This window comes from Lactuca sativa, chromosome 4 (genome assembly GCF_002870075.4).
Source record: "Lactuca sativa cultivar Salinas chromosome 4, Lsat_Salinas_v11, whole genome shotgun sequence".
Taxonomy (NCBI): Eukaryota; Viridiplantae; Streptophyta; class Magnoliopsida; order Asterales; family Asteraceae; genus Lactuca; species Lactuca sativa.
Window position 1 is genome coordinate 308803013 of NC_056626.2, and position 11511 is coordinate 308814523.

Here is an 11511-nt window from a genome sequence, read left to right on the forward strand (position 1 = left end):
TATCTATTGCCAACGAGTTCGTGTTGTTTTCAGATCACGAGGCGATCAATGGGAAACATAAGTTGAAGGTTGACATGCAAAATGGTTCAAGTTGCTACAAGTTGTTTCTTTCATGATCAAACATAAAGCAAGACCTTAAAATCCAATCATAAATGTAATGGTCATCTACACACGATACTCCTACCATACAAGTTAAAGTGCATCAGTTTGACTAGAAGCGAGATAGTTTACCCTTAACTTAAAAATCCAAAACTAGATGCCCCATGGCGTAACTTAGGTTTTGAAGTGACACTTTGGAATGCTTCGACATAAATAACATGGACGAAAATGGACATTCATAACATAACCCCAGTTGTTATTCTTACTTACACAGAAATAACGAAATACAATGGTAACAAATGTTAATAAAATAAAAAGGATTAGCTTCAAAATAAGCTTTTCATGTCCAAAATCTTTCACCCTTTGTTTCTTCAGATTCAAACCTACAGCTTTAAGGTACTTCGGGTGGGGGTTAACCTTAAATAGATTCACCAGATAACAACAATAGATGGTGGCTGATGGTGGCAGTAACAAGTTACGAGGTGGTTGATAGCGGTGTGAGAGATTTTGCCGACAGATTGATCCCACCGCCCCTCAGGGACACCGTGGGCCCGCCCTTTGAGCTCGCTTTACTAACAAGATTGGAATCTAGAAACAACACAACGACAGTGATGTCATCGTGGAAATGACGCCTTACGCCCCTATCGATTTTCTTCAAATCTGAATACCTCATTTCCCGCTTCTTTGCCGCTTCATGTAAAGCGGCTTTCAACAACCTCTTAGCACTTCCCTGCAACACACATATTTAAATTAAGTTTACATGGACCGACCATATGGGATTTAAATTTAAACTTGACGAAGCTGTCTAGGGCTATTTTTTTATGATGAGGACGAAAACATTCACGTCTTTTGCACAAACAAGAAATGAGTGCCTGACCCACACCTTTTTGGATGGGACAAAAACATCTAATTGACATCGGTCACAATCCCAATCACAAGTCCCACCTTTTTGGATGGGACAAAAAATACAGTTTTTGTTCAATTGACATCAGTCTCAGGCCTAGTCCAATGTATGTCAAACACAGTAAATGTTACATCATGTCATGTCGTGTCAAATCATGTCATGTCAAATCGGGCATGTGGAATGAAGATGGAAAAGAGGAGATGTTTACGTTATGAGGGTGTTTTTGGACAATATCAACTGCTTCTTGATTGGTAAGTTGCTCCCAGAGACCGTCGGATGCAAATATGAGAAACTGATCGAACGGTTGGATTTCGTGCACGGATATTGATGGATCGGAACTCAATATCGGCTTTTTGATAGGATCACGGAGACGAAATTTGGCGTACAAGGGCTCCCTATTAAATTCCGCTTTCTTGAGGTATACATCACCTATTGATCTAGATATCTACAACATACACAATCCCAAACATTATCCTCGGATGCAAAACTCAAAAAAATAATATATTTATTTCAACAATACATTAAAGGATTAAATGGAAGAAATAGCAATGTACTTGTTAATTTCTTATGTTGATCCAAAATTAATACACCCCATCCCTTTTTCGTTCATGCATTTAATTAATAAAAATTGTATTATGCATTAAGTAAATAAGAAGCATCCATCTATTCCACCAGACATTTAATCATTGATAGAATTAAATGTAGTTATCTCATTTCTCTATGTAAAAAAAGTGATTCTTTTTTATTTTGAAGATATAAAATAACTCATTTCACCCTTGAACTTGAATTGTGGACCTTTTTCCTGGAGGAGGTCATATACTAATGAAGTATGTTGTGTAAAACCTTAATTTTTCACCTTAAAAGCATTATGTGCAAAGAAACAAAAAAAACCTAAAGCAAACACACTACTTAAAAGTTTCTCAAATTTCCATTATTTTGGCCCTACACATTATAAAATCAACTTTTTCTAGTGTAACCACAAACACTTTTCTATTCTAGACAAAAACATAAAATTTCCTAGTTCTTCCCAACTTTAATGAACTGTGATTATCTAATTAAAGTCACATCATTTCTTTATTTTGACATAGGACTACTTTTCTATTCTATATAAAAAGTCATGAAAATCATACCTGTATGAGGCCTTTCACACGCCAAACATTATGCTTTAAAACAACAATCTGAGGGTCATCAGGATGCATAGTGTGAAGCTCTTGTCTAATGGACTCTATGCTTGCATTATGTTCCACTGATAATTGAATAGCAATAACCTCCCCTGTTGCTTTCACTGTTCTTCCTAAAACAGCACGTGAATCACCAACATTTGCAATGAAAAGGGTTCCATTACAAATCACACCAATTAAGCAACAAGTTCCAACAGAAGCTAATTGTGGTTTCACTGCCCATTGTTTAGCAACAATCGATAAAAACCCCTCTTCGGTTGACTGAAATGCTTTTCGTATTACATCCACTGAGATGGAATTTTGTTCTGATGTAATCCCTACAAATGTGATTAAAAATTGTTAGGTGATTTAAAGCAAATGAAGAGGATAACAAGAAAGTTGAAAGGAATTGGAATCTGTTAGAGGGTATGGAATTTGGTTGGTGGGAAATGGAAAGGGAATTCATGAGTTAAAAGGGTATTTAATTTGAGTATATAGTTTTTAACAAGAGAGAAATGATGGGAATTGAATTCCATGGTTTTTAGGATGGAATCTTGAATTCTGATGGAATTCAATTCCGTACTCATTTGCAACCAAACAAAGGATTGGAATGGAATTGAATTCCAATTCAGGGCAAATCCCATGGAATCCAGCGTTTGGTTGGCATATGAACGGAATTCAATTCAATAGGAAGACACAAAACTCCTTTCATCAATGGATTTCAAGATTTTATATCCTAAAAACCATGGAATTCTCAACTCCCACATTTCTTTCTTGTTAAACGAAATGCTCACATACCCTTTTAACCCTAGAATTTCACAAGAAAAGTTTCTTGCCAATCAAACGTGTGATAGATTTCAATTCCAAATCCAATTCATTCAATACCAACTCTTTAGACAGATTCCATTCCTTTCAAAAAAAACATTAATCTGCTCTCACTCACTTACTTTTAAGATTATGGAAAAGATTATCATTGACATATCGCGATGTTTCGGGCCCACCATGACCATCATATACACCAACAAAGGTTCCATATGGACCAGAATCATGAAAGCTCAAAGGACCTGACTCAATTTGGCTTTGATCTTCAAGCAACATATTAGCTTGAACAACAGCCATGGAGTAATCGCCATTCAAATGGTGACCGGTGTCTTTAAACCAAAGAAGACCCTCCTGCCTGCCAGCTGTATCCAAACCATCTGAAGGTCGCCAGCAGGCTTTTAGAAAATTTATCAATCTTGATAACATGCCTCATTTCACCACAACGTAACACACCAATTTATCACCATCCAAAAATGGATGTCAACAACACTATAACTACTAAATCTCCTCTGATTTCAGTGTTCAGTTTCCCTGCATTAAAAGAAGAAGCAAAACTGATAAATCGAAGAAACTCAAAGCAAACCCTAGCTGGAATTGAAACCAGAATCACATAAAGGAATTACGATGAATCTTTTCGGGTCAAGTCGAATCTCGCATACCCGTCGGACAATTGAATAGATATTACGAATCAATTAACAAAAAAAAGGTACAAAACACCCATCAGGTAAAACGGATTAAACCGATAAATAGAAAATAGAGAAAGAAGAAGAAAGACGACTCACAGTTGAAAGTTAGGCCTTTTCAGGGGTGTATTTTCTGGTGAGCTGCCAAATGAAAAGGATGGAGATCTGAAGAAATTAGAGGAAACCCATGTGGGGTTTACATGTGTTAGATCTGTAGATCAATCAAATATCCAAACCCCGTGGATACGTATACGTATACGTATACATATACGTATACCCTTTTTTCTGGTTGTATTGATTTGAATGATCAAATTCTCGTGAAGGAGAGATGATCAAAGAGTGAAGAAGAGAGGGTTGACGGAAGTTTTCCTCTCCAGACAAATCTCACTCTCCGTTTCTTGTTTTATATATTTCTCTCCTCTCCTGAATAAATCAACCCTTCAACATCGCCTTTTTAAATTGTCAAACAAGATACAAAAATATATTTACTACATTTATTTTTAATAAATGATACATGGGATAACGCGCTAATTTATATCTTATAAAAAAAAAAGGTTTATTTCAAATCAATATAGAAAAACAATATAGTTTAAGATAATCATTCTTTTATATTATATTGATTGAAAACTTTAATAACTTTTTAAATTTCAAACAAATTAATCATTATTATTAAAGAGTTTTTATATTAACTTTCAATTAATTAGTTACTAAATATCAAAAAAAATTCTCGATATTAAATTTACTTTATTATATACAGTTCACATGTAGATTATATTTCAAGACTTTATACAGTAATATTGAGAGAAAGATAACTAACAATATATAAATCTCCATTTTGGGATGCATGTTTTTATATAAAATGAGAAGGTGGTTATCATGGTATTTAAAGATGTTAATTTATATAAATTAATATATTTGTTGATATTTTTTCTTATTGTTCCTATGGTCTTCTTTAATGAAATCGTAAGTTCAATGAATGTAATATATGTTGGTCCAAAAATTTTATAGTCAATATTTTATTTATACCCATTTTGTTCTATAATTCTTTCATTAGTTTGTATAAGCTGTTATTGATTTTATATATTAGAAATGTTAGTCTTATTTACGAATTTTGGTTGTATTTAAGTAACAAATCCAAATACCAATGAATAATTGCTAATAATAAGTAGATATTGATATGATAGTATATTTATAAGCAAAATAATAAAATTAGGTTGTATTTTTTTGTATATCAAATCCTTCATTTCTTTTTATATGCTGACAATCACTATTAATATAAAAAATGAATGAAAATGTGTAACACTTGTTCGAAATATTTCTAATTTTTGGAATAGTGAGTCATAAATGGATAAAGAAAAGGTTTGGGGCTTCAAGGGAATAAAGTTTAGACCATATTGGATGTTGATATTGTTGGTTAAATGATTAAAGCCTCCGGTTTATGCTTTGAAGAAAAAGGGTAAAAAGGAATGTTGGTTAAATGATTAAAGCCTTCGGTTTATGCTTCGACATGTATTAAGTCAAAAGCAATTAGATAGGGTTGTGGGGCTCGTTAATACCTTTCTATGCATATAAAGATTACCGAAAACAAAGTTCAAACGAAGATGTTATGAATGTTTGAAATTGGAATGGAAGTTAATGAAAACTCATTGTTACGAGGTGAGAAGCATATTCTCACGACGTGACAAGCAGGCGGTCACGAGGTGATAACTGTGTAACGTCCGCAGGTCCGGGCTATTCAATTTAGAGGCAACAGGGGTCGAAAACGACTTTTCGACAAAATATTATTTAGAATAAATAATCTTAACCAAGTTGTATAATATGTCTCAAGGTTTCCGTATATATAAAGAACGCCGAAATCCGAGTTATAGCGAAGAAGTTATGACCCGTCGAAGTTTCGAGACGAAACCGGCACGGCACCGGGAAGCGTAAATAGTGAATTTACGATAAATCGAGATTTAACCTTAGCGACCTAAACGAAAGTCGTATAATATGTTAAATCGAGAAAATCCATAAAAAGAACGCCCAAATATGACTTCGCATTAAGAAGTTATGATTTTTCTAAGATTCGGCTTAGCAGTGTACGGCCCGAAACTCGAATTTTAGTTCAAGCGGTTTTTCGCTTACGTGACCTAAATGAGAGTTGAAGATCTCATTAATAGGAACTCAACGGTAAAAAGATAGACTAAAACGGAGTCCGTATAAAGGAGTTACGAATTCTTCGCGGTCATTTAGCAGTCTAATCTCCTCCTACTGTTAAATTTAATATCGGTCGAGAATTATCCAATAGAGTCTAAATGAAAGTTGTAGATCTTGATTTTACCTACATGTGGATATAAAGAACGTCGAAAACGGAGCTCGTATGCGAGAGTTATGATTTTTCTAAATCAGGAGACTGATACGCGATATTGGGTGATGTGGCGCGATCACAGCCATTGCTTTCTCTCCAAGGAAAGCCATCAGATGATGACACGTGGCACCAACTCGGTGAGTAGGTCCTCCTACTTGGCGAGTCCATCAGGACTTCACACTATAAATAGATGTGCCGGGTTCCATTCATTCTCACACCTTTCCTCTTCCACTTTCTCTCTCTAAACTCTCTCCCTAGCCCCCCTTAAGCCCCCTAAAGCCTAAGTAAACCCCCTAGCACCCGAAGGAAGCCCCAAGGCTCCCGAAGTTCCGAGAAAAGAGCCTTTCGACTCGGGAACGTTGCTCCAGCGAAGCCCGATTTTGCGAAAAAAACCCGCTGTAAATGAGCTACGCCTACGCTATTTTTAATATAGCTTCTAATTGATTATAGTAACATTATTAGGACCATAAAATAATTATTTGGGCTATTATTATGAGTTATATAGTTTTGTTTAACGCTTATATAATAATAATAATTATTATAATAATAATAATAATAATAGCTAGACTATTAATTAGTCGCGGTTAACGTTAGACTAAACCCTAGTGGTATTGATACTAGGTTTTGTCGAGGAAAATTGTTTTAAGAGTTACGAAGTATTATCCGAGAACCGAGTCACCACCTACTCAGGTGAGTGCATAGTTACTTTCATCTTACACATAGATATGAAGTATTTTACATAAATTACGTGTTATGTGTGCATATTATCTTAATACTTGTCGTCTATGTTGGATGAATGATTTTATACATGTTTTAAATGATTTAAACTGTATATTTATTTTATATCTACAAATATGTTGGGATAAAACATGGGTATATAAAATAGTTGGTGTGTGATGAAATAAAATAATGAGAGATATGTGATGATAGGAAGGTGATGATAATTAGGTGATGATAGATAGGTGATGATGAATCGGTGATGTAGGATACTACAACCTTGTCCGACAATTTGGAGATGTAGTCGTCTACCAGAGTATAGTTGGCGACCACGGACTATTATAGACAACCCTATGGAAACACCAGCTGACTCATAACCTGTAGGTGATGAATTACGAGTTCAGACGATGTTGTAACTACATATTCATGCGATGATACTCTAACCCCCTTACTACGAATTACGAGTTCAGGTGATGTTGTAACTACGTATTCATGCGATGATACCCTAACCCTTGGTGGGCACATATTGAGGGAGTAATCCCTGAATCAATACCGTCTAGGAGATGTAGGCAATGATCCTTAGGGAAAGTCGTTAGGAACAAACATAAAAGGAGATGTGATGTAAGGAGATGAGAGGTAAAATATGATGTAGGAGACAACCCTTAGGATAAATCCTTAGGGAGGGTACTTAGGAATAAAGAAGATAATGGGGATATGTTATTGGGTTAATTGTTTGATGATTGAACATAATAATTATATTATTGTGGGTTGAAAACCCTATGTACTCACCAGATTTCCCAACCTGACCCACTCAGTTTATTTATATCACAGGTGTTGTTATGAAGTCACATTACACTGAGAGATTAAAGAAATGTAGATCACTAGTGTAAATAAATGTAAGTTCTGTTTATGCTTATGTTTTTGTATTGACGATGACATCCCAAACGTTTTAAAATGAATAAAATACGTTTCTTCGAAAATGTTTTGATAACGTATTTAACATGTTTTTCTGGGAACAAAGTTCGCAACCTTTTTATGAAAAGAAGTACTTTGATTTTTACAATGCATAAATAAAATCGGTCTTTTCTGACCGTGAAAATGGGGATGTCACAGTTGGTATCAAAGCATTAGTTTAAGCGAACTAGGAATATGGATTTATTTGTAGACTTAAACTTAGAATGCTAAGCGATGATTGTTGTCACAACTGGAAATTTTGTGTCATGTAATCTATACACTCAAGTTAATGTGAATCAAAAACTTAAGAACATGTGTGACACCTATGATTATGACATCAAAAACTTCAATCAAATACATCATACAAGTACTACAAATAGTCATCAAACAATTGGAAACCCTAGAAGTTCTTGTTTAGGTCCATTTTGGACTAGGACTTCCTTATTGGGCCCAAATGGACCAATAAGCTTCCAATTTGACTATCATGGGCTTAGAACCCTAATTGGGCTCTAATTGAACCCACATTTATTTATTTCAAAATTTTGGGCCATATTGGGCCTAGAATGAAATAAATTACAAGCTTTGATCCATGATTTAACCTAAACTAGCTTAACAAAGCATAAAAATCACAATTTTATTTTATAAGGCCAAGGAACACCCTAACTAACTCTAATTTTGGGCTTAAGGGAAAAAGGCCAAATTTTTCCTTTCTTCCTCAAAATTTTCGGCCCAAGGCCCAAATCCAAGAAGAGATGGAGAAGTGTTGACTTTGGATGCCACCTCATTTTTATTCATTGGATATCCATGCATGGAACTCATACTTCCAAGCACCTATCTCATCAAGGATCACTTCTCTTCTCTCCTCTCCCTCACTCTCGGTCGAAACACACACACACATACACCAAAAATCTCTCAAACTCTCTCTAGAACACTCAAGAACATTTCCTCCCTCTCCACTCAAAGATCTCGAAATTTAAGAAGCTTTCAAGAGGATCCTTCCACAAACTCTTCACCTAAGGTAAGATTATGCTTGGATCTATGACTTAGGTTCTTTGTGTTATCAAAATCTTTTCCTAATCCATGCAAAAATCGTGATCTTACCTCTTAGAAGCATACCAAACTCGAGATCTTCAAGCAAAGGGTGCTAAGGCCAAAAATCACCAAGTTTTCTTCCATCTTTTCTTCAAAAACCGAAATCACACACTAAGGTGAGCTTCATACCCCCTATTTTCTGTTTTTATGAGTTTTTTTGGGGGGGATACAAGTGAAAGTGTAGATCTATATGTGTTTTGTATGCCTTGTATGATTTCCATGCTTATATGTGTGTTTTTGTGTGTTATAATGTTGGATCTAGCCATAAAACCCCTCAAAACCGAGATATACTTTATGATAAATGATTCTAGCATCAAGTATATTTCTACATACAAAGTGTTCCAAGAAAAATAGCTAAATGGCTTAGTAACATTTTCTTTGGGCTAAAAACTCAATTTTTGGACATAAAATGCTAAAAATATAAAGTTAAGGGGCCCAAATTGAAATATTCCGAAATCTGATGGGGGAGATGAGTCAAAACAGTTTCCATAATTTATTTTCTGAAAATATACTTGTTGGAGGATTAAAAACATAAATTTCAAGCTTAATGGGCTAAAAATGACATTTTCGGCCCAATAAGGCCCATTATGCGAAATTTTCTGTTTTGGAGGGCCAAAACTGTGTTTTTCTGTAAAACAGTGGACTATTAGTGTTCCAAGTCCTTTTCAAAGGTTTAAAATGCTTTTTAAATTTAAAAAGGACCAAAGTTGCAAAAATTTTCCAATTTTGGGCCAAAATTGTCAAAGTTGCGAAAAAGAAGGGTTATAACCGAGAAAACTGCATTTTCAGGGACTTAAACTGTTTTCAATGAAAAATATGCTGAAAAATATTAATTTCAATAATTTTTGGTGTTAAAATGTCAAGAAAAATGATTTAAGGACCAAACCGGAAAGTTATTTAATTAAAGGGTTGAAAAAGTAAATTTTACAAACAATGAGGGGCTGAAAACAGAAAACTTCCAAGGCTAATTCAATACACGCAAATTGATCAAATAATGGCACCGCGACTATCGACGAAATACAATACACAACAATACCAAAAGTCGTTGTTAAACGAATTGGTTCGGTCTCGAACCAATAAAAATCCGAAACTACTAACACGACGATACTACGATTCATACAAGTAACGTTTGGGAATTTAATATACATGCGAGTGTGCACAGACGTCTACGCACCATCTTTGGGCCCCAAAAGTGTAAAATCTTGTTTGTTGGGCCTAGTTAGCCCAATGACCTGATCTTAAGGCCCGAAGACCTCTATCTTACGAAGTGTTGGGTTTTACCGATCTAACACAACGTAAAAGGACTTTCAATGGCTTGTATACTATTGGTCCCCAAGGGTCCTTTGGTATTGCTAGTAAAGTCGGCATTTCATGCGAGGCGGGTCTGGGACCCCTCGTACCTTTTTTTTTTATCCCCAACCGGTTAATGGAGTCATCGAGGCCTTCGTGTCCTCTTTCTCTTCGGATGTGGGACTACACGTAGTCAGGGCGGTTGGATAACGTGATTAGTACGAACGACGCCTACGGGATCGTTAGTAAAGCTATAAACTGGTCGTTTGTGTAACGCGTGTTTGTAGCAATTAATCATGCTCAAAAATAATCCAACGTCGCCTGGGATTGATAACTACACGCGTTGCAATGGTTTTCAATGTAACTTCATGGATTCAAAGAATTAGGAAAACATCGGGTTTTCCTAGGGTTTTTCAATACATATGGATTCGAAATGTATACAAGTTTAATGAACAATTTTTTTTACAAGTATAGAAACAAACAAGCATACCTATGGATCTTCACAAACGTTTTCAAAAGCTTTTCTTTTCAGAAAATATCGGATTTTCTGGTGGTTTTCAAACGATACGAACATTGTTTTTTTCAAATACCGCTTATGAACTCACCAACATTTCACATGTTGACGTTTTTCAAAATACTTGTATTCTCAGGGAACCAGTGAATCAAAGGAAATCGTACTCAGTGATGGCTTGCAGTTTATTTATTAACGAATCGAACAATTTATTTTTGAGAATGTAATGTTTAAACAATGTACTTCATGTAAACTTTACTGGTTGTACTATATTAATGCATGGTGACGAATGTTGTTACGTTTCATATATATATTCAATGTTATGGTATTCAATTGAGTCACGACAGCTCCCGAACGTTTCCGCCGCCTGGTTCGGGGGTGTGACAATTGTGAGGTGTGAGCACTAGCTTATTTTAGGAATTATGCCTAAAATGCTTTTATGTGCTAAATGCTTTATGCCTTATATGTTGTTATTTATTCGGATCTATAGTTTGTTGCCGACCGGATGTAACATCCCGGATCTCCAGGTATTTTATTGTTTTAATATTTTGAGTTTTGAGAAGGGACTCGGCGAGTTGGAGCTCAGACTCGCCGAGTAGGGTCGCGATTCTGGACGCGGGATTCGTTCGGACTCGGCGAGTCCAGGATATGGACTCGGCGAGTCCACGCTGTTTAATGAAACCCTAATTTCTCGGGTTGGGACCTATTTAAATGGCCTTATGGCCGTCATTTGCATCTATCAGTCCATAGAGAGAAACCCTAAAAGCGCTTTAGCGATTTGAGAGTGAAAGGAGGCATTTCTTGACATTTGTGAGTTGTTTAGCAAAGAAGAAGGAGGCTCTAGCCAAGAGGAGGCAAAGGAGACGACTAATTGGTGGATTTGAAGCTTGACCCTTCAATCTAAAGGTATGATTTCGACTCATCTCCTGTTT

The 11511-nt window shown here is 35.6% G+C and overlaps 1 protein-coding gene across 2 annotated transcripts; it reads right to left on the reverse strand.

Annotated features, from left to right (window-relative positions):
• Window positions 1–318: 318 nt before the first annotated feature.
• Window positions 319–4101, reverse strand: LOC111918435 (probable protein phosphatase 2C 60). 2 transcript variants are annotated; one of them, XM_023914104.3, is made up of 5 exons: window positions 3768–4101; window positions 3111–3516; window positions 2134–2501; window positions 1212–1448; window positions 319–829 (listed from the first exon to the last, which is right to left on the reverse strand). In XM_023914104.3, exons 2-5 carry the CDS (start codon window positions 3409–3411, stop codon window positions 575–577), a joined length of 1161 nt encoding a protein of 386 aa, XP_023769872.1. In that variant the 5' UTR covers window positions 3412–3516; window positions 3768–4101; the 3' UTR covers window positions 319–574. The 2 variants fall into 2 exon arrangements, with proteins under 2 accessions (XP_023769872.1, XP_023769873.1); XM_023914105.3 differs by lacking the exon at window positions 3768–4101 and adding an exon at window positions 3609–3760.
• Between the last annotated feature and the right edge of the window lie 7410 nt (window positions 4102–11511).